This window comes from Naegleria gruberi (assembly GCF_000004985.1).
Source record: "Naegleria gruberi genomic scaffold NAEGRscaffold_48, whole genome shotgun sequence".
NCBI lineage: Eukaryota > Heterolobosea > Eutetramitea > Acrasida > Naegleriidae > Naegleria > Naegleria gruberi.
The window spans coordinates 111,625-134,758 of NW_003163279.1; the positions used below are offsets into that span (position 1 = coordinate 111,625).

At 34.1% G+C, this 23,134-nt stretch overlaps 10 protein-coding genes across 10 annotated transcripts; 8 read left to right on the forward strand and 2 right to left on the reverse strand.

The window, feature by feature from the left end:
• Positions 1-2,179: 2,179 nt before the first annotated feature.
• NAEGRDRAFT_71664 (uncharacterized protein) lies at positions 2,180-3,244 on the reverse strand (the record flags this gene model as incomplete). Its single annotated transcript, XM_002673201.1, has 1 exon — positions 2,180-3,244. One exon carries the CDS (start codon positions 3,242-3,244, stop codon positions 2,180-2,182), a length of 1,065 nt encoding a protein of 354 aa, XP_002673247.1.
• Positions 3,245-3,607: 363 nt separating this feature from the next.
• On the forward strand, positions 3,608-6,094 carry NAEGRDRAFT_71665 (uncharacterized protein; the record flags this gene model as incomplete). The annotated part of the gene is made up of 1 exon (XM_002673127.1): positions 3,608-6,094. One exon carries the CDS (start codon positions 3,608-3,610, stop codon positions 6,092-6,094), a length of 2,487 nt encoding a protein of 828 aa, XP_002673173.1.
• A 1,374-nt stretch (positions 6,095-7,468) lies between these two features.
• Positions 7,469-7,969, forward strand: NAEGRDRAFT_71666 (uncharacterized protein; the record flags this gene model as incomplete). Its single annotated transcript, XM_002673128.1, has 1 exon — positions 7,469-7,969. The coding sequence occupies one exon, from the start codon at positions 7,469-7,471 to the stop codon at positions 7,967-7,969; it is 501 nt and encodes a 166-aa protein (XP_002673174.1).
• Positions 7,970-8,458: 489 nt separating this feature from the next.
• Positions 8,459-8,935, forward strand: NAEGRDRAFT_51730 (uncharacterized protein; the record flags this gene model as incomplete). The annotated part of the gene is made up of 1 exon (XM_002673129.1): positions 8,459-8,935. One exon carries the CDS (start codon positions 8,459-8,461, stop codon positions 8,933-8,935), a length of 477 nt encoding a protein of 158 aa, XP_002673175.1.
• A 199-nt stretch (positions 8,936-9,134) lies between these two features.
• Positions 9,135-10,253, reverse strand: NAEGRDRAFT_80996 (EF-hand domain-containing protein). The gene has a single exon (XM_002673202.1). It carries the CDS (start codon positions 10,086-10,088, stop codon positions 9,198-9,200), a length of 891 nt encoding a protein of 296 aa, XP_002673248.1. The 5' UTR covers positions 10,089-10,253; the 3' UTR covers positions 9,135-9,197.
• Positions 10,254-11,025: 772 nt separating this feature from the next.
• On the forward strand, positions 11,026-12,060 carry NAEGRDRAFT_71669 (uncharacterized protein; the record flags this gene model as incomplete). Its single annotated transcript, XM_002673130.1, has 1 exon — positions 11,026-12,060. The coding sequence occupies one exon, from the start codon at positions 11,026-11,028 to the stop codon at positions 12,058-12,060; it is 1,035 nt and encodes a 344-aa protein (XP_002673176.1).
• Positions 12,061-12,265: 205 nt separating this feature from the next.
• On the forward strand, positions 12,266-14,009 carry NAEGRDRAFT_71670 (uncharacterized protein; the record flags this gene model as incomplete). Its single annotated transcript, XM_002673131.1, has 2 exons — positions 12,266-12,804; positions 12,851-14,009. The coding sequence occupies 2 exons, from the start codon at positions 12,266-12,268 to the stop codon at positions 14,007-14,009; spliced, it is 1,698 nt and encodes a 565-aa protein (XP_002673177.1).
• A 234-nt stretch (positions 14,010-14,243) lies between these two features.
• Positions 14,244-17,294, forward strand: NAEGRDRAFT_51733 (TPR domain-containing protein; the record flags this gene model as incomplete). Its single annotated transcript, XM_002673132.1, has 1 exon — positions 14,244-17,294. One exon carries the CDS (start codon positions 14,244-14,246, stop codon positions 17,292-17,294), a length of 3,051 nt encoding a protein of 1,016 aa, XP_002673178.1.
• A 584-nt stretch (positions 17,295-17,878) lies between these two features.
• On the forward strand, positions 17,879-19,479 carry NAEGRDRAFT_80997 (uncharacterized protein; the record flags this gene model as incomplete). Its single annotated transcript, XM_002673133.1, has 2 exons — positions 17,879-18,717; positions 18,761-19,479. The coding sequence occupies 2 exons, from the start codon at positions 17,879-17,881 to the stop codon at positions 19,218-19,220; spliced, it is 1,299 nt and encodes a 432-aa protein (XP_002673179.1). The 3' UTR covers positions 19,221-19,479.
• Positions 19,480-19,792: 313 nt separating this feature from the next.
• Positions 19,793-22,576, forward strand: NAEGRDRAFT_71673 (uncharacterized protein; the record flags this gene model as incomplete). The annotated part of the gene is made up of 1 exon (XM_002673134.1): positions 19,793-22,576. One exon carries the CDS (start codon positions 19,793-19,795, stop codon positions 22,574-22,576), a length of 2,784 nt encoding a protein of 927 aa, XP_002673180.1.
• Positions 22,577-23,134: the final 558 nt, after the last annotated feature.

The window sequence follows — 23,134 nt, forward strand, 5'->3', positions numbered from 1 at the left end:
TTCTGGCATAGTTCAGAGCTCTGATTGCAGGAATAGTTGTCAAAATTATTACTTGACTCATGGCATAAAAGGAAAGAATTACTGGAATAGGAATAATATAATCCACCAATTGATTCAAAATGTCAATGCGAGGAAGTGCAAAACTGAGTATGACACAAATTAACATTAAGGTTGTCGTAACTGATGCTTCCAATTTGATTCCCCAAGTGTCCTTTTCCCTAATAATTACCAATATTAAACAACAAAGAGTAATAATTCCATAAAGGCAATAGAATGCAATGTACAGAGGAACTGTATTTGGTTTGGTTAAACAACCAGTTCCGAATTGTTTCCATCCGAAACTTGGATAATTATGAGTAAAAGACTCTGGACCCAAAACCTCAATCATTCCAAGCACCAACCAAATAATTGAATGAAGAGAGAATAAACCAATTTGAACGATCAACAAGAACTTATTACTTAGAAGAAACTTGTACATAATCAAGAGTTTCTTCTGATAGTTACTAAATTGCACTTTCAATGATTGAGAACTGTCATCTTTTTCTTGAGAGATGATATCATTCACAACTTTCTGAACTTGTGACCTGTTATTAGAAACATCACCAACTGCTTCTGGAAAACTTGATTTCATAGTTAATAATTGAAATAATCGACCTCGTATCACAAATGAAAAGCAAGCATACCTTAAAATTATTATTTCTAAAAAAGGGAACGAGAAAAACTACATACATGGCTGGAAGTGGCATAGCCCAACACAAATTGAACGCCACAAATGAAAATAATCCACAAGGAAAGATATCGCGTCCTATAATCCATCTTAGACACGGTATTAAAACATGTACAGTCCCAGCCATAATATTCGACAAAATCCAAAGCATTCCTCTCGAATGAATATGTCCACTCTTTCGTTTCAGAAAGACAACAATCAAAGTAAAGCATAATATTGGAAGAAAGAAAAGCAACATAATAGAAGAAAATATAGGAACAATAATGGTATCTGGACATGCTAACATCATCTTGTCTGCTGACGACGACGATAATGAGTTATTGAGCAGTAGAAGAGTATTGACACCTCTAAAGGGTATCCCTAATTCAAATAATAGAGGATTACAGGGTAAAGAAGATGTATTCATCTGTTTTTTTCAATATAAAACTGTATCTCTCTACCGTGTTGAAGACAGATGACTCATTTCATTTTATGGCCAATTAACAACTTGTCAAGGCAATATCAAGAATAGAGATATCCCATTTCTGAATAGGAAACCATAATAACAAAACTAGTATTCTTTCATCCGAGCGATGATGATTACAAGTGTGTTTGATGATGAGACTATTTTTTTTTGTATTTAATAAACAAATTCCTTACTAATTTGTATTGTGAGGGCTGCTGACATTTTCCGTTGTGAACTTTGTAGGATCGCATTGCTTAGTTGTACAGCACTGGGTGGTTTTTGTCTGGTCGTAATGTTTCTATTTGGATTGGAGTGTTTTTTGGAGAGACTTATCCGTAAGTTGTTGTTCATTGATGATTATTGATGACATCTTTAATTAGTGAAATTCGTGTAAAGGAGACTTTTCTTGAAACTAATTGTACGGTCACTAATAGGAATATCAATTCCTTTAAATGTTGTCAGAAAACATGCTCATACTGCTCGGAATGCAAAGGCAAAAATCCCAGCTGTCTGGAATCATATGTTTCCATCAATTCTTCAATGGATTGTTGTGATGGATATTCATGTTGTGGAAATTGTTGTGATACATGTGAATCATGTGACAGTGATGGGAAGTGCACCTCTTACTCATGTAATTGTGTGTGTTGTACAGAAGCCATTGATGAATTATGCACTTTGAGTTGCAGTGAATGTTGGTCTCCCAATGTCACAATGCATTACTTGACAGTTGGGGGCTATGTTTCATCAATAATGAAAACGGAATGTAAAACAAATTTTGATTGTGTGGATCAGTATTTTGAAAAGTGGCAACAGAATGAAACCTATCTTTGTTATTACAATCCATATGATACCAAAGAATTTTCAACAACCAAGGAATATACGCCTTACAAATTTGGAATAATGTACACATTTGCTGGCCTTAGTATTGCTTCAATTATTGGTTTAGTAATTTGTTGTGGTCTACTTGCAAGACCATTGTGGTCCAAACTATTAAATAGATAATCTATTTATTTAAGATCTTCTCGTTTATAAGCTAATGGTGTTGGATTGAGGAGCATTTCCTTAAAATCATTGAGAGCTTCAACACCTCTGACTTCCTTTCCAAGAAGAGGCATTTGAATAATGTGGAAATCTTCGTAAAGTTCGAAAACTTGCTTCAAATATTTGGATTGAATGGCCTTTCTGGCTTGACACATTTCACATGGTTCCTTTACAGTATCCTTGAGTACAAGTTGGTTGACAACAATATTATGTGAGTCAATATTAGAATTTGTCAATTCTTGGACAAGTCTTTCAGTTTCATAGACAGACAAAAATTCTGGAATGCAAACACAGATAAAGGTTGTCTTGGTTGAATCTTGGAATTGTTGAGTAATTTGATCAACACTATCATAGAATTTGTGTAATTGTTCTTCAGCAATTTGAGGAGTAGCACCACTAGATCCAAAAACTGAACCAAATTGAGTTATCATTTTACCAATATTTGATCCTAAAATATTTCCGAGAGTACTCTTCAAAACATTTGGTAAAGAGAGCAATCTGAGAGTGTGACCAGTTGGAGCAGTATCAAAAACAACTACATCAAAGTTACTATTTCTAACTTGCTTTAAAATGTGTACAAAACTTTCAACTTCATCAAGACCTGGCATGTTACTAGAAACATTCTTCATTAAATTCTTGAAAATACCAGATTCTTCAGAGTTTTCATCTTCCTCACCAAATAATCCAGAAAGAGCACTCTTAGAATCACTTGGATCAATTTCAACACAATATAAATTATCAAATCCATTAACAAGTGTTGGATCCTTGCTAAACTTTTGAGCAAAAGCATCAGATAAATTGTGAGCAGGATCTGTACTAATCAACAAGACATTCTTTCTAACTTTTGCCAAGTGCATAGCAATCGAACTACTAATTGTTGTTTTTCCGACACCTCCTTTTCCTCCTACAAAAATCCATTGCAATGACTTTTGATCGAGAATGTTTTGAATTGTTGGTTCGAGTACCAAATCTTCTCCATCAAATTCCTCATCACTCATAACCAAATCATCAGCATCGTGGTGTGATAACATTTTTAAAAATTTTTGATTTTCCGTTTTTAAAAGTTTTTAAATTTTTTTATTATCGGTTCATTCCGAAAGATGATTCAACACCAATTATTATATCATCAAATCTTAAATATTTAATGTATTAATAATAGAATCTGTCTTTCGTTGAACTTGAAACGTGTTAGTGTTATGTTTTATTCTCCATCACTATGGTAAATTAAAAAGTCAAAAAATTAAAAAGTACATCAATACTCGGAGTGGAATGCATTGTTGAGCACTGGTTGGATAAAATTGTCATCTTTAATAACCAACCGATTATGCATAATAATTCTCTCTCATCGCATTATAAAAAGCAAATATATAGTATTACTAATAATAATAACCATCATGCCATCATCAAGCTTCTTAATTCCTTCATCTCCAATTCCCTCAGCACTAACGACAACCACAGCAGCAACAGTTTCATCATCAGCTGCAACAACAGCATCAATGGTGAGATTTGGAACTGCCAATGTTTATAAAGAAACCCCACCATACTCTCCACAATCACCAATGATTGCCCTCCGAAGGCAATCCCTCCTCTTATCGGCCACTCAATTCCCTTCAACATCATCACAACAAATTAAATCTCGTTGGATGCTTGTTAGAGTATTGGATGGTATAATTTATATAGTCTCTGAATATACTAAAACATTAATTAGAGAATTGATACTACTCCTTGGATATTTCCTCGATTTGATAGTAAGCCTTGTATTGTACGTGTTTCATATTCCTGGGAGTTATGATGAAACATCGTTGGCCCATCAGAAAGGACTTGTAGTACGTTCTGCTTCATCTGCCTCACTTATTCATCTTTCCGAAGAATTTAGAAAGGAAAGAACAAGAAGTAGAAGTAATTCAACCAAATCAAACAGTGGTGGATCCACCTATGAATATAATTCAAGTGAGGAAGAAATGGAGAAGAAAATTTCATCAACTTCCTCTACTGGAACACTTTCTCCCATTAGAGAATTATCACCTACCACTACTGATGAAGATCATAATATTCAATTGGATAATCAACAATTGGAAGATGATGTTCCTCCACCAATTACTACTAGTTTATTTTCTTCATCAACTTCCTCACATACCATGATTGGAAAAAACTCATTTAAGAAGATTTTGGAATCAACACTCAAAATGAAAAAAGCAAATAATACAAATCAAGTGGTGGTTGATTCTCCAACAACTATGACTACTTCAACTATTGAACCAGTTTCATTTGAAGAGGCACAGAAAGAACCTATTGCAGACGATGTGAGTGTTGCCAGTACAGCTGATTCTGAATGGAATGATTATGAAAATTTGGATGCAAACTTTGATTATGACTTTGAAGATGATGTTAGAGATGATATCAAATTAATTTATGAGGAAAAGAAGTGGACATCCAGAGTGTTAAATTTCATTGGAGAAACCTTCTTGTGGTTTGTCATGCTGATAATTTATCTTCCAACTCTCTTCAAAACACCAATTACATCTAAAAAGACACCTATTGAGGCTGATAAGGTTCATCTCTACGAGAAGAAATCTACTGGTCTATTGGAAGATTTTTACTATGCTGTTTTTGAGTGTATTGATTTACTTGCCAAGGCAAGTAGATTGTTCATTCGTCTCAAACTTAGGGAATGTTTCAAAACCATCAAGGAATGCTTTGGATTATTCAAACTCTCTAACTTTTTATCCACAAGGGGTATTGATGACAGATCGATCAGTCAGGTCATTATTGACAATGGCTTCAAATCAAAGACCTACGTATGCTCCACTGAGGATGGATACAAAGTTCAACTCAACAGAATTCCAAATACTACAAGCAAAACAGCAGTATATTTCCAACATGGTATTTTAGATAGTGGATTTACATGGATTGGCAGTAATCCAAATGTAGGACTTACTTGCGCCTCCAATGGATATGATGTCTTTCTTGGAAATTTCAGAGGATATGGTCTTGCTCGTTGCCATGGTAAACACCTGAATGAAAACATCAGTGCACGAGAATATTGGGATTTCAGTATCAATGAACATGCATTTTATGATGTTAAGGCATTCGTGAAAAAGATTAGAGAAATCAAACAAAAGGAGCTTGGAAATAACGATTTCAAATTAGTGGTGGTTGCCCATTCGATGGGAGCAGGTAGTATTCTTGCCTACATGTCATGGTGTAAAGCACACAATGAAGAACATTATATTGACAAAGCAATTCTATTGTCTCCAGCAGGAAATCACCAAGAGATGCCAACACTTTTTGAATATGCTTCTATGGCAATTCCTATCGTTAGAAGGCTACCATTTTGGAATTATTTTGGATTTACTTCCAAGACCGTTAAAATACTGGTTGCCAAACTCCTTCAAGATATTAACAATCATAAGGCTACTAGAAGTTTACTCTCTGCAGTAGTTTCATCTCTTATCCTTGGTGGAAGAACAAAGAATAATCCATTCCAATATGTTCACAATCTATTCTACCACACTTTTAATGCAACTTCTGTAAAGGTGGTTGAACATTTAATTCAACTCCAAAAGAGTGGTAAATTCTTAGCATATAATTATGGTCCAACAATGAATAAGCAATACTATGGAACTGAGAAACCTTATGACTTTTTTGATGCATATGACAAGTTGAATATTCCAATTTACATAGTTTATGCAGATGATGATAAGGTAATTCCAAAACAATGTATCGTTCGCCACTATAAGGAATTGAGAAAGTATCACTCCAATACTTGTTTTGCCAAGAAATTCAAAGATATGGGGCACCTCGAACTCACACTCAGTAGTAATGATAGAGTTATTCAATATGTTCTTAAAGTGTTGGGACAGAATGAGGAAGTCAATTAATTTTCTTTCATTCTACACATTCAAGATTGAAACGTCTGTGTATGGAATATTGTTAGATTTCTCAAAGAATGGCATACAATTATCAATGAAGAAAGTCCTGTTTGAAAAGTAAACTACCTTCAACACCTTACCCAGCCCTACTAGTAACCGCTTTCTAAAAGTCAAAACCAAACACTGCCCTAAGGTTGGCTCTTTTTCAAATGGTTTTGTATAAAAATATTGAGAATAAGAATCAAACTTTCTCTTTTGGTTTTTGGAAATTAGTTCTGGTTCATGAGGGCTTAATCTTAACACTACCTTCTTGGAGCTTTCCTCAACAAAATCAAGAATCTGACATTTAACTTTCTTCAGGCCACACCTCACAATTATCGTTGGATTTTTACAAAATGCATGCCACAATTCATTATTTTCAATGTCCAGCTCAATCCAGAAAGTCTCCACCTTGGCACATCTTGTTTCTTCTAAAGGTAGGCTCATCATTCTTTGATTGAAATAATCTCCAAAAAGACCACCAATAAAACCATCCGATGTAGAGAAATCCTCTCTCCCCAGGCAAAAAAATTGACCAGGTCCAATTTTTCTATCCGAATAGTGATCTCCCCCAATCCATATCTTATTCAAAATTATTTTTTCATAACTGCTCCTTTCAAATACTGAAATAGTTTTCCAATCATAATTTAGTTCAAATACTCCACTCAGTACTTTACAATATATAAAACTATGTGCTGCAACAGCAACCAACATTGAGGTTTGAGGATCCTGTCTCAAGGCCTGAAACCTTGATTTTGGTGTTAAATCTTCAATCCACTCATTGATGGTTCCTCCTTCAAACCATGAAAATTCTTGAAAGTCATTACCCTGCAAATAACTCCAAACTCTCATTGGAATAAATGTAACATTGAGGTCTCTATCCAAATCCTCACATTCCAATTCCTTTCTTATCTTTTCTACATCCCTTTCAAATTCAAACTTGGTAACATTTTCTGTCTGATAATCCACTAGAATGGCCACCTTTCTAATAGATGAATTAATCAACACTCTCACTAAATCTTTATACGATTTTTGCCATCTTTCCATACCAATTCTATACGAAATAATAGCATAATCAGACAAACAAACCACTCGGAACATATTCTTGATCGAAGCCTCATAACCAACATCCACAAACTGAAAAGGATAACTCCTATAAATTGATATTCTCCTATAGTTTCTATCAGAATAATTATGAGCTAATTTTTTACCTATTGAATACGGATACACCACTCCAAAGATACCAACTGAAACAAATTCCTTCTCTTGTTCTTTAGACATTTTTTTAGGTTGACTTAAAATCAGGATGAACTTTAATTACAAAAATAAACAACAGAAAAAAAAATGTCTCAACAAGAAGAATCACACTCTACCACCACAGCCACCACAGCTCACGCCACTATTGATCTCTTCTCGGTACCAAGAATCGGAGTTGCTTGCTTTATTGTTAAAAATATTAATGGATCGGAACATGTTTTAATTGGTCAGCGAAAGGGTTCTCATGGAAAGGGTTCTTATCAATTGCCTGGAGGTCATTTGGATTATGGAGAAACATGGGAAGTTTGCGCGGAGAGAGAAATCAAGGAAGAAACCAACTTGGATGTTTGCAATTTAACCTTTATTACTTGTACTAATGATGTTTTTGAGGTTGAGAAGAGACATTATAATACAATTTTCATGAGAGCCTATTTGAAGGATGAAAATCAAGAGGCTGAATTGTTGGAGCCTAATAAGTGTGAAGGTTGGCAATGGGTTTCAATTCATGATTTGAAGAATTTCTCACCACTTTTCCTTCCATTAGATAATTTCCTCAAACTCTATCCACCTCAAAAGATTGTTCAATAAGAAAATTTCCAAATATCAAATTGTTAATTTTAAATATTTATCTTAATATTAGATGAACCTTTTGAGTACTTTAATTTGACGAAATAATGTATTAGATATATGAACATGATAAGAGTTCCTAATTCCAAATGTATTAATACATCATTAATAGTGGTGAATCGTCTTATTGATTTACATTTATCGCAGTTCACCATTTTGTAAATCATTACAATAAGGATTAGTTACAATAGTGCACTTTGCGTAATAATTGGACAAAGAATCCACGACAATGATGGCAGTTATTCATCTTTTCACTGCTTAATTGAATCCTGTGCGCATTATTTTGCACTGACAATCATCAATCACCACACGAAGAGTTTAATTTCACGTTTTTGTGTAACTACCATCATTTTCATCTTTAAAAAAAACAAGAACACCATTGAACAACATCTACTCTCTCACTAATTCTTAAAAAACAAATTGAAACCTTTCTAATATTTTATAAGAAGAATGAATACAAGTCCAACAACATCGTCACCATTTCGTCAAAAAAGCAAAACAATGGGATATAAATCCTCACCAACAGTAGCACATCAATTAGAATTGGCACTCCAAGATGAAGAAGAACATCGCATGCAACAACATTTAGAACATGCCTACAATCGTTCAAATTCCACTACTAAAACTAGTACTACTGCCACTAATCGTTCTCATTCCACTCTCAGGAAACAATATTTTAGACATTGTAGAACTGATAGTGAGAATGAGAGGGAGAATTCCAAGAGAATGAGTAAAACACTGCAAGCTAATGATGAAAGAAACTGGAAGAAACATCAATCGTTAAAGATGGATCCTTTGGATAGGATTGGTTATTCTGCTTCTATGATGGATTCTTCTTGTGGAAGTCAATCAACAACTAACCGAAATATTTTCAGCAAGTTTATTTCAAAACTCTCAAAGAAGAAGAGTTCGAATAATTTATTCTAAACTCAAGTTTAGATATGGTGGAAAACACCATTTAGCATCAAAACGAGCATATTTATCGCGAATAATGTACATAACATGTTTCTCCTTCTACAACTTACTAACGACTATTGTTACCAAAAATAACAATAGTTTCTTCTACTTTCCAATAACAACAAACAACATGGTTTTCTACCAATAGAAATAAACATTTAAAATAGACATTAGATTAATTTTCAAATTTATTGTTGTTATTTAAAGTTACAATTAGAATTGTTGAAATAATTTACATGACCAATTTTCTAAACTGGTCGAAACTCAAAGTTTTTGAGCCCTCAAACAAAATACTCAATTCTTCATCAGAGAATGTTTGTTGAATTCCCAAATTTGAAATAACCTTCTTGAATTCACTCATTGAAACAACACCATCTTCATTAACATCAAGAATCTCAGAAAAGACAGCCCTCAAATCTTCATCTGTAAATCCATCGTCATCATCAATCTCTGACAGTGGTGAATGTTTATATGCAGAAATAGCCATTGATTGACTTCTACCACGTCCTTTCATAGGTGATTTTGATTCTCTCTTGTTGGAAGCTGCTGCTGCATCATCTCGACATAATTTAACAAATTCATCAAAAGTTACACCTTCCTTATGAGAATTCTTAATGAGTGAGAGAAATTCCTTACTCTCTGGACCATTATATACACTTGTTAGGAAATCGTTCATTTCTTCTGGGTTTAGTTTGTCATCGCCATCTTTATCGAAAAGTCTGAAAACCATTGAAAGTCTTTCTCTACGTCCCTCTTTCTTTTGTTGATTTGGCGAGTTGACCACCCCTGTTGAAATTGATAATCTTCTAGTATTTGAAATGGATTGACCACCACCACTAGCATTAGAAGGTGAACTTGGACTGGTCAACCCAGATGAAAAATCAAGAGGTCCCTTAGAAATTGGAGATGTCATTCTATTAGAACTTGGAGTTTTAATCGTTGGAGTTAGATTTTGAGGTGGAATTGGTGAAGATTTTGCTCTTGATCTCGAGGCAACTATATTGTTGAGGGGAGAATCGATGGATTTTGAGCCTTTTCTGGTTGGTGTAGAAGGGGCATTGTCAATGAAACTAATTCTCTTGGTGGAGTTTTGTGGTGAGGTTGGTGTTGGATGGGAGCTCATTGTTTCGTAAAAGAGAAATGTTTCGAATAAAAATGTATTCTAAAGAAAGGATTATGATACAAGGATGAAATTAGTGGATATTACTTTCAGATAATATTGAACATGTAGTTCCTATCAGGTCGAAGTCTTTGGGGTTTCCAATAGTTTTGTAGAGTTCAATATTGTGTTTCTTTTTTCGAATAATTTGAGAGATGAAGAATGAAGGGTGTAAATTTAAAACATCTTATTGCTCATTGGTATTCTCCCTCTCCATCTGTGCTACTAAAACTCATCACTGCTTGTACCTTGCTGTCTTGAGCTGTCACTTGTTATCAAGAGATTTACGAAAAATAAGGCTAATGATTCTATTTTGTGTAAACCATCTCCACAATGTTGTTGGGAACGAATGTATTGCGATATTGAAAATGATTTAACCTTATTGATGAATTTGTTTCGAATCTCTAACAACTTTCGTCAAGTTTCTTGGAAGTGAATAGCCTAATCTCTTAACGATGGACTCCTGACGAAGTTGAGAAATTAATTAAATATTTTGAATCATAGAGTTCAGGAGATGAGCTCATAACTAGCTTGTCATTACAAATTTATTTTTCATTTCAAAAGAAATCACTCCCAAAAATGGAATTCATTTTACAAAATTTTCATTCTTTTTCAAAATTACAAATTTACATTTTACTTTGCAGAATTTATATTTTTAGAAATTATTCTTGATTAAATCGTTAGTTTCCCATTTCTAAAACTAAAGTTGTAAAATTTAGGAGGGAAATGATAATTACCTGTATTGGAGTATTGTTCAAAAAATCTCTTTCTTTTTTTTTCATATATAATATAAATTTTCATTGTAATGGATCTACCTTTTTTAAATACTTTACAACAATTTAAATAATTAAATACTTAAGAATTCCAAGCCATTATTAAATTTAAAAAAATCAAAAAAAAAATGCTCAACAGAGTTCCCTTCTCCAATTACTTTGCTGCATCAGATTTTGAATCAGAATCATCAGAATCAAATAATTCTCCATCAATTTTTCCCTTCCTTTCCTTACCATCGGAATTAAAAGCAAATATTCTCTCCTTTCTTCCATCGAATGAAATTATTAATTTCGGAAGCTTATCGAGATCGAGTTATGAATTGGTTGCTCCCTTCCTCTCTGATTCAATTGCTCACTTGTATGAAGATTATGCCGATGAGTATAGTATTGATATTTGGACTGAATTAATTAATAGAGTGGCAATTACGAGGCGGGAAAAGATTGGTTCCTTGAAAGATTGCAAGAATTTGTTTTTGAAATTGTTTTTAGAGCAACGATCGTGTAGAATGTGTAGTAAGACAACACCAAGTTTTCAGAGTTTTTTGAGTAGAAAGATTGTAAAATCATGTTATTGTGATGGATTTATTTGTAGGAAGCCATGTTGGAATAAGGAAAGATTGGCTGATGAATCAGTGTCGAGATGTTCAAAGTGTGGATATGTGTATCAGTTTTCAAATCCTGAAAAGATTGGAATGATTCCAAAGGTCTTTTCTAGATATCCAATTTCTTCTCAATTTATATTAACAGCTCTTTCATCAATTTCTTGTATATTATTTGTATATTCTTTGGTTTCTTCCTTGGGATATATTATGCCACACAATTCACAGAGTGAGCTTTGGTTGGAATTGGAAAATTTCTGGATTTTCAAATATTTTCCATTTTGGAATTATTTCGTAAATGGAATGTCAGTGATTTCATTCATTATTTTTGTATTACTTATCATTGCAAGTATATTTAGTGGAAATGTCAATGTTGGAGCAAATGATTTGGGAGCAATGGAAGGAATTATTCTCATTATCACAGTTTTAATTGTAGTTGCAACTCCTTTCCTTCTTGGAAGTTATGTTAAAAAGGCAGTTCTAGAAAAATCAATTTATGGTTGCCCAGTTAAGGCACCAAGAAAACATGATTTGGATCGTGATGATCATCATAGACATCATTAATAATTCATTTAACCAAATTGTAAATATTACGAAATCAGATAACCGAAATTGATAAACTCAATTTTAAATAATTTGAAATAGTTTGATAATTATTTCAACACTAACACGGAATATAAACATTAACACAATTTCACTAATTAAATATAATTAATTCAATATTAATTTTCAACAAGTTGAATCATTTAAATTTTCGAAACCTAAAAAAATGTCTGCAATCACAAACGACGGAAGTTCCATCATTCAACAAGAAGTTTCAGTCTCAAGCTCCTCTCAAGGAACCTATCGATGCTTGAGTAGACACTTGGATGAATACAGTGTCGAACAATTTGATGCTTGTTATAAAATCAAGGAATCCGTTGATATCATCATCAAGAATGGATTCAAGAATGTAGCCTTGCAATTTCCTGATGAATTACTCTCGGATGCATCACTTGTTTCCTTTCAATTAAAGTATTATTATTCAAAATATAAATTAGCTTCCTCATCATCGGAAGAAAATAGTACAGAGAAACAATCAGAACCATTGATTGGAGATATTGAAGATTTTTCAAATCATTCATCATTATCATTACTTTCCCAATTATCAATTGATTCTGAATTTTCAAAGAAGGCATATGATACTGAATATTTGAGAGTGTATGTTCTCGGAGATACCTCTTATGGAAGTTGTTGTGTTGATGAAGTTGGAGCTCAACACATGCTCTGTGATTTTATTATTCACTATGGTAATGCTTGTCTTCAACCGTAGGTTTTTATTCTCTCTTTAATAGTTGACCAATTATAATAATAGAGTTAAGAGAACACCAGTCTATCACGTTTTTGGAATGAATTATAAGTTGGATATTAATCAATGTTTGGAGAATTTGAATAAGTTTGTTGATGAAAATAGTGAAGGAGAAGTTATTGTGATTTATGATTTGGTAAATTATGAGAGAATTAAGAAGGAATTAATTCCTTTGGTTACATCGGATCGTGTCATCTTTTCAAGATTGTACGATTCTAGAGTTTTACAGAATGTTAGTGAAAGTACAGTGACTGAAATTGGAGAAAATGAAAACAAGATTAGTAATCAAATTTTCCCAAAGCCAAGTGAAAAAGCTCGTTTCTTCTTCATTGGAGAATTGGGCTCATTTATTACACAATTTATGGTTGAGCACAATACACATACATTCAAAGTATATTCTGCCTACAAGAACAAGATTGAAAGTGATGGAAGTGGAACAATTTCTAGAACTTTGGGAAGAAGATTTGCCATGGTTCAAAAAGCTAAGGAATCTCAAGTTTTTGGTATTCTCGTTGCAACAGTTTCTGTTGAGAATTATTTAAAGATGGTTGAATATGTCAAGAGACTCATTATCGATAACAATAGAAAGTTTTATTTATTCTTTGTTGGTAAACTTAACGTTCCAAAATTGGCCAACTTTATGGAAATTGACATGTTTGTGTTGATTGGATGTTCACAAAATTCATTAATTGAATCTAGAGAATATGTTAAACCAATTATTACTCCATTCGAATTGGAATTAGCTCTTAAATATGGCAAGGAATGGACAGGATATTATCAACTCGATTTTAACAGAATTTTCGAAGACGACAATTGTTGTAGTGAAGAACCAATCAGTAATGAAGAAACTGAAGAGGATAGATATGAAGTTTCGCTCATGAGTGGCTCTGTATACCGAGTTGGAAAATCAACAGCATCAAGTAAGGAAGTTCTCTTGAGTAAGGATGATGGAAAATCACTCATCCTCCAACAACAGCAACAAAATCAACTCATGGAAACTCAATACACACCTTCAATGCTCTATCTCAAGAGTAGAACCTATAAAGGACTGGGTCAGGATGCAGAAGATGAAGACGAGTCTGCCAATTCTCAAACTTTTGCAACCATTGAAAAAGGAAAGACTGGTATTGCATCCAATTATGTTGATGAACCAAAACTCAAATAAAATAAATGGTGGAAGTGAAATTTTTTAATTGATTGGTCATTAATCGTCAGCAAGCTTTTTTTTTAAATTTTAAAATTAAATCTAATAATATTTGCTAAATTTGGATTACAAATCAAAATAGGACATTATATTTTAAACGGTTCCAAGTTCTGTCACAGATATCTATTACAACATGCCAAACTTTTCAATTTGATGATGACTTTCTAATAATGAACAAAAAACAAACTTCAAAAAATGGCACCAAAGAAGAAAGACAGCATTTCAAAGAGAAAGCTGTCACTTCCTGCTGCTTCTGCATCACCAATTGCTAGTAGCAGTGAAGGAACATTAGAATCACCACATTCGAATACATCAGATCTTTCTTTAACACCACATTTAAACTTCCGATCATTATCAATAATAGAAAACGATGATCACCAATTAGTGTTGGAATCTCCAATGATGAATCACAACTTGAATTATGAAGAATTAATTTCTCCCTCTTTGAATAACATTTCGAATACAACAAATATTGTAAATATTGTGAATAATACAATAGTCAGCACCACAACACCAATTACTACATCCTCCACTCCCACTACCACCACAACAACTATTACTACTACTAATATTTCTTCAACTCCTAACATTACAACAACTCCAAATCTTCACATTTCACAAATTCCATCATCACTTGGTGAATTGCCGACTGATATTATTTATTATGTGATTGGTTTTCTGGATTTGAAAGATGTTTTGCATTTTCGTTTGAGTTTCAGATTGTTTCATATTTTGGCTGAAAATGAATGGCAAAGATTTTATAAATCAGTTTGGCAGGTAGCCCATCGTTTGGTATTTTGGGATTTTAGTGATAATCATTCGAATAATAATCATTTTTCTAAACGTGGAAGTATTATTGATTTTTCTAATAAGGGAATTTATTCAACTCATTCAATTTTGGAGTATAATAATCCATGGAAAGATTTATTTATTGAAAGATTTAGAATAATTCATGAAAATACTTCACCTTCCAATAAGAAGAAACTTGGAATTTTCTCTCCCAGAAATACTTCAAGTGAGGATTACATTGAAAAAGGATATAGACACGTGTATAGAAATGAATATACGAAAGCAATTCAATCATTTGAGAAAGCTATTTCATTAGATAGAGGTGGAAGTGCAAGAGCTTGGGAAGGTCTTGCAAAGATTTGTTGGCAAAGAGATTTACCTCAATATGTGATTGTTTATGCAGAAGAAGCTCTCAAATGCAAACCAGTCAATCCTGGTGAGCTGTTCTTTATTAGAGGAAAGGCGTTGATGAAATTACAGAGAATTGGAGAAGCTTTACCTGATCTCACAAAGGCTGTTTCATTGCTAACAATGTCACCAGTCAATTATCATTTATTTTTAAAAATTAGTGAAGTTTATTATGAGAGAATGATTTGTCACTTGGAACTTGGAAACATTCAACAAGCTTTTTCAGATGCAGAGACAATTATTACAACAGACAGGTGTTTTGAAACTGATTGTTTTTTCAAAGCTGCCAAGCTGCTATACGAAAAGCAACAATTTGAAGATGCTGAAAAGTTCATGAAGAGCCAATATGTGAAAAAGACCCCAGAATTTTATTTACTCTATTTACAAATAACAAGTGCAACTGGAAATTATGTAGAGTCACTGAAACATTTGAAATCCTTTGAGGAGTTGGAAGAGAAGAGGAAATCCAATACTTTTAACTATGCTCCAACAAAGATCAACAAGGAGTCAAATATTGATATTGGAATAGTATTATTGATGAATAATTGTATCCATCAAGCTGTAGAGTACTTCTCAAAGGGAGCCCTTTTAAGGAGTGGCAACCATAATGAAACATCACCACCTACAATTGGAGTCAATGCTAATTCAGAGGATTACATGTTCAGCTCTTTGCTGCGAAGAAGCTCTCTTTCGTTCGCTTTCTCACCCAACAAGATTATTGATGAAGAGGCAACAAGAAGGGCAAAACTCAAAGTAATAGAGGCATCCACACGCCAAACTGTAGAATATTCCAACTATTTTGGCACGAGTAATATCAGCTCGTGTATAGATATTAACATGGCATGGAGCTTTTACTATTTATTGCTGGCTCTATTGTACTATTGTAGAAATACTGTTTCATTTAATATTTCAAAGAATAGGTGGTCGTCTTCATCGGCTGCCTTTTCACCTCGATCCACCACTTCTCAACTTCTCTCTTTGGAAGGGGAATATGCAGAAGCTACTGGATCAGCATCGAGGATGATCTTACTCATCAAGAGTCAGAAAAATCATGTCTATCAACAGAGAAAAATGTCTCTGAGATTTATCAACGAATATTTGGAGAATGATTTGAAAAATTCAATCACCAACCTAACTAGATCTATAACTTTGAATCCAACGCTTTGTGAAGGATTCTATTATCGCTCCTTACTTAAATGTTTTTTACAGATTGATAATTATTTAGTGTCAATTTGTTCCTCTCCATTATTTGGCTCTAGCTTGACGCAAACTGGAATTGTTTCCTTTCTGGTTGAAAAGTTCAAGAAGGCAAATACAAATACTGAAGCAATCACTAGTGGATTCAAAAAGAATCACAAAAAGATGCATAAGGATATTTCGGATAAGATTAATATTGTCACCTCCATGAGAGAATCTCTCAACGATTGTGATAATGCCTTCACTCTAATAACATTGGAATTTAAAATTAATGGGCTAGATGATATGGAAGAGATTGAATTCAAGTTGAATAACGATCCTTCACTGTTAGACATTTCCAACAAATCGAAGAGGCACACAGAATTATTAATTGATATTTTGCTTTTGAGAACCTTTTTATTCTACTGTTTTGGTAAGAACGCTGAGGCCTTACAGTGTGCTAGGGTTGCATTATCTCTATGTGAAACCGCAGCCAAACTTTTTGGTTATTCTTCTGATCAGTTGAATGGAGTCCATAACCGTCATTCCTCTCCAATCCTGTTACATCCCTCACCTAAACATTCAGATGCTGAGGCTTTTCTTCTCAATTCTAGTATTGAGAGGCAATCTCTGGCTTGTCAAGGATTGTTAGCACTTCTGGAAGATTTTACTATTTTAAAGGAAAAACAACCACGTTTTCTCAATATGAAAAATGATAGTATTCAAAGAGGAGTGAATCAACTCATTATGAATTATTTAACAGACACAGAGTATAGTCTCATCTCTCAAGAGTTAGATTTTCTATTAGTTATGATTCACTCACAATTATTACAGACAGAGGAGAATCAGTATAACTTTACTCAAACTCAATAGCTTGAACTCTACCTTAATTCGAAATACAGCAGCACCGTGTTGGTATATTAGGTAGATAATAATATGGATCAATCTCTTCCTGTTCCTTGTTTATATTGTAGGAATCTAGTAACTTCGAAATTACCACATGCTATATCGAAGAGATGTTACTTTTGGCAATTTTTGCAAATAATACACAGACTCATAACATAAATGATTATTTCTCACGTTCAGCTCTGTTAAATGTAGTTCACTAATATGTTTCGCTCCAATACTAGTTAGGGAGTTCCAACTACAGTCCAGATATTCTAGCAGAGGAAATGCCTTACAAATTTGCTCACATTATCTTTGGTATAACCAAAGGTAATTGAGAGATGTTTCAATTTTATCAAACCTGTGGAAGAATGCTTCAGTTTTGTCAAAGCTGTAAGATATATTCTAAATGTTGGACAACAATGATCACTAATCCTTGCTACTATTTTATAATGAGTGTGCCCAGTCTTCAACTTCAGTCGATTTTTTAATTGGAGATGACGCAGATTATCAGCCCAAATCATCTCCCTCCAAAAGTAAGTAAGGAATCAATGAAAATCTTATGAAAAAAAATGACGCAGAGGTTCTATGCGAATACAACTCGTTTTGTTCCTCGACCCGAGAAGAAGGGACGTAATCTTCGTCAAATTGAAGAACAATTTCGTATTTTGGATGAGAAGGAGAAAAAATTGAGGGAAAAGTTTGTTGAGGAAGAAGAGAAGGACACAAATTCAAGTTTGAATACGAGTGCTTTTAATTCTAGTATTTTATCAGCAGCTAATGAATCTCTTAATCAGAGTTCAAACACTGTTGAGGGAATTGATAATACATTTATCATGACCTTTGAAAAGAGAGCAAAAAGCACTAACAGCCATCATAACCCTTTCCGATCAGTTCCTCCCAAACCAAAACCACCAAAGCTGATTGTTGTGCCAAACACTACAACACAATTTAGATCATCTCTTCATCTTAAACAAACAGCAAGAAAACGATCACAACCAAATATTCTCACCCAAAGCACTCCAAACAATACAAGCTATTACTCTGAAGCGGAAACAGAAGAGGAAATCAACATTCAAGATCGTACTACATTGGACAATGAAGAAGAAACTGAAGAGAAGGAAATTGCTGAGGAGCTTCCAACAATATTTACATTATCCTCTGGAATGGATCCAAAAGTAACTGAGATTTTCTCCTTTGAGGTGAGAGTCCACCAACTAGCAGAACATCCAAATGGTTTGTTTGATGTAAAGGTTTATGACGAATCCAAGCCATTCGAAAGAGTATTTATCTTGAAAGATTTGAGAATTAATAGAGATTGCTATATTATTTTCCATGAACCAAGTTTTATCAAATTCAATGCTCTTACCCTTCCTTGGGTTGAAAGGCCAGAGAATCTGGTGAATCACACGTAAGTAGTTATTCTTATATGTTTTATTAATTAAGTGGAACAGAATTGTAGTTGAGGTGCAAGGAACCTATCCAACGAAAACAAAGATTGCAAAGAGCACCATCAAATTCTCTCACAAACAATCACCAGTTTCCGATTTCCTTAACAGAAGCAAAAGATCCATTACTCCTCCCGAATCTAAAACAATGTCACCATCCAGGTCAACACCAAAAGTTCTCAATCTTTCATTCAATAATACTCTTCCATTCACCACAACCCCATCCGTACCAAAAGAGAATGATCTTCAAAGAAGTTTGAGTTGCATTCCAGTTACAAGTCTATCCCTTAAAATACAGACACCAGCTGTTCCTATCGAAGAAGATATGATACAAAGACACAAACTTGAGAGATCCAACTCTATCGATTCTCAGCTTTCCCCAAGTTCTCAAAAATACAGGCAATTACAGGCACTCAGAGAGAACATGAAACTCAATTTAATGCTTCAACAAAAATTGCTTAGTTAATTCTTTTACTCAAGAGATAAGACGAGAAGGGAAATGGAATATCATTGATTTGGAATACTATTAAAGCATGAATATGGGCATGATACTAGTTACATCATTACGAGTTGTGTGAAACGAACTCTATCCTCCATGTATCAAAGATGTACCAGTAATATCTATTGAACAGAATGCAAAGTGTCTATTTGTTTGGATAATACACCAGCCGCAACCAACGAATGATGCAAGATAATCATAAAAAATATTCACAACTGTCTTTGACCATTGCTGTTTAAGGATCCTGATGTTAGATCTTGACAAAATCTGAATACTGCTTTTCTTTAACATTGTTACTCCCGTTATTCAACTTATTACATATCTCTCAATAGCGACATAAACTGAAATCTTGTGCTAGGGCTGAAACTTTTTCCTTCTAACAATTCAAAAGCCATCAAAAGGAGAGAGAACATAAAATTCATACTGTCAAAAAAACAGAAAAAAACGAGTAAGAAAAACCGCTGTTCATCTACAGCAACAACAGCCTCAACAAGAATAACAAGAAGCCTCAACAACTTTGGAAAATAATTTTAATACTGATGGGAGCAGCATTATCTTCTCCCTGCGCTATAAAACTTGATCGAGTGGATGAACCATCTCCTGTTTCATCATATCCGGGAGGAGGAAGTACTTCATCATTAAATCAAAAGACAAAAGAAAGAGAAAGATCTTCATCAAAAACTGAACAACGAGTTGTAAAAGACAATTCAGCTAATGAAGCCGCCTTATCTAAAAAACAAAATGATTTTGAAAAAAGTCCCTCTTCAGGTAAGAATGGCAACAGTTCTACTACTCCTCAAAAAAGACCTCCTAAAATTGTTGTCGCTCATTCTGAAACCCTAAGCACTGCAGAAGTTGATGGTGCTAGTAAGGTTTCAATGGAAACAACAAGTAACTCCCCTAATGAAGCCAAATCTTCAACCTCTCTTCCAAGCAGTGTATACAATGTTCAATTCCACCAATCACCAAGTAATAGGAGTTCAAAATCAGAACAAGTTGCTTTTAGTGAGGCAAACAATAGTATTCAGCCACAACAACAACTGAATCCGATAGTAGTTCAACAAGGTAGTAATCCACTTCCAATACCAAGTCAAACACTTCCAGTGAGGTCCCCAAAGAATTATGAGTTGAGGTCTGGCTCAACAGAAGACCCTCCAACCTTACAACCTCTAAGGAGATTTCAATCGCCTACTAATAGTTCCTATGAAAACAAACCAACCTTTAACTCCCCTTCTACCCCTGTAAACCTTCAATCACCAACAAGAACTCCAGCATCCACTTCAAGAAATAGGCCTCATTATCTCAGTAAAATATCCTCACCACCAACAAGAGGAAACTCTCCCACCTCAATGCTTAGCTCTTTAAGACAATCTAGAGACCAAAAGAGTAACAGTGATAGTAGTGTATATGATGTTTCCTCTTCTTTCACTTTAAGTGAGAGCACTGAATTGGCAGTAACCCCAACCCCAAGTTCAAAGAAATCATTGTCCTCATCATCTGTTTCAGAAAGTCATCCCTATTCTTTGAAACAAAAATCATCCTCCTCCGCTTCTATATCTACAAATGTCAATAATAATGTCAAAAATATGAAATCACAAATTGAAGAATCTGTAATGAAATTTAATGCCTCCATAGGCACAGACAGTAAGAGAATTTTACCAAAAAGAAGACACTCACTTCTTGCTTCTGGGAGAAACTCACCCAGTTTGCTTAATGAGCTGAAACAAAATGAAAAATCAGATTCAACTTGCTCACCTTCAACAGTTTATAACCCAAGCATTCCGATAGGTCAGAGCAATATTGAAAAAATCCAACAGGAACGAAGATTTTCAGACTTTGTAACTCCACTCACCAAAAAACGAAGCGCATTTAATCAGGCAACTAAACCTGTAAACAATTCTAAGAATTCAAGAAATAGATTGAGAGCCTCAGTAGAAAATCCAGCAACTTTGACTCCTGTTAGGGCTCCAGCTAGAAGAAGAATGAGTATTTCAGTTTCTCCTCAGCATAAGGTTGAAATGACTACAACTGCCCAAGTTGGTAGAGATCAACACGGAAGAAAGATAATCAACCAATACACAATCATCAAAAAGTTAGGTAAGGGATCTTATGGATCAGTAAAGCTCGGTAAAAATGAACAGACAGGACAATTGGCTGCCATTAAGGTTATTAACCGATCTCTTCTCAATAATATTAAGAAGAAATGGAGTGCTCCTGGACAACAACAAAATAATCAAATCAGTAAGATTAAGTTGGAAATTGCCATTCTTAAGAATCTGGATCACCCTAATATTGTTCGTTTGCTCGAGGTGATTGATGATCCAATGAATGACAAGATTTGCCTTGTTTTCGAATTTATTGATGGTGGCGAATTGATGAAACTTAATGATGATGGTGTTCTTGTTGATGGAAAACCATTCACAGAAGATGAAGCAAGATACTATTTCAGACAAATGCTAAACAGTTTAGAATATTTACACTTCAACAGAGTTGTACATAGAGATATCAAACCTTCTAATATTCTTTTAACTAAGACTAGGGATGTAAAATTATCTGACTTTGGTGTCAGTAAATTATTGGCAGAGGACGAAGAGGATACACTTGATGACTCTCAAGGAACTCCTGCTTTTTTGCCTCCTGAAGCATGCTACAAAGGTAAAATACAAGGTAAACCAGCCGATATTTGGGCACTAGGGATTACATTATATTGTATGGTGGTGGGACAAGTTCCTTTCCGTTCTGACGAACCTGGAGCATCCAAGCTTCTCTATCTGTACTATGTTATTCAACATGAAGATCCACAAATACCTGAAAATCTGAGTCCAGAATTGAAGGATATCATAACTAGGATGTTGGATAAAAACGCAAAATCAAGAATTACAATGGATGATCTTCAAGAGCACCCTTGGGTTACTAAGGATGAAGAGTCCTTCATAGAAGAGCCACAAAAGACATTGTCAGAATTATATCCAGATTTCTCTTCACCAAATATTCAATACTTGGAATCCAGAAGAAAATCTGCAATTCCAACAAACAGAACCTATGTACACCACGCTCAACTCAGAAAGATGCACAGTACAAGAAAGGTTGTTGTTGATTCTGAAGATATCGACAATGCCATTAAAGAAAAAGAATACGACCCAAATACTCCTAAGAAAACCAGTTTCAAGAAGGAACATCACCATAACCACAATGCATCAATTGAAAAGATTTCCCTTGTAAGAAACAGAAGCTCGTGTAAAATTTTGGTTTCACAAGAACCATCTAAACAGGAAGTTAGGACTTCCATTCCAACAATTGAGATAAATTCCAAAACAGAATAAACTCCCTTAGAAATGTCATCAAGGTTTGTATTTGAAAATAACTATCCAGTGACATGATTCTAAAATCACTAAAAATGGGAAAATCCTTAAAAGCTAACTAAGCTCAAATTGTAAACCTACACATTCTTGATTCTTTTGAAGAGGAATGGTACAATAAACCAACTTATCAGCAAACTCAATATAACAATCAATATCAAATGAAGAGCTCCATATGGTAATATTCCAAATTGCAATTCTTCCAAGACTGTTTCGAATAAATCACAATTTCAATATCTCACAAACTTACCAATATTATAGTAGATAAGAGAATTGGTATTATCAATAGTTGAAGGTGCCTCCACCTTGGCACTCACTAAAGCAAATCTATTCAGTAACTTTCCATCCTCACCATCCAATTTAAACATTATCTTCTCAATATTCAATAATTTCCTCGAATGTTTGGAAGGTTTACTCATTTTGATTCTATTTTCCAATTCTTCCTCCGAGAGTATATCAATAGAAAAGACAGCAGGAGTATAAGAAGGATAACTAATTCTCAATTCATATTGAGTATGTGGC

Excerpts from the sequence above, each read along its gene's own strand:
- NAEGRDRAFT_80996 (XM_002673202.1), bottom strand. The coding sequence starts at position 10,088 with ATGAGCTCCCATCCAACACCAACCTCACCACAAAACTCCACCAAGAGA.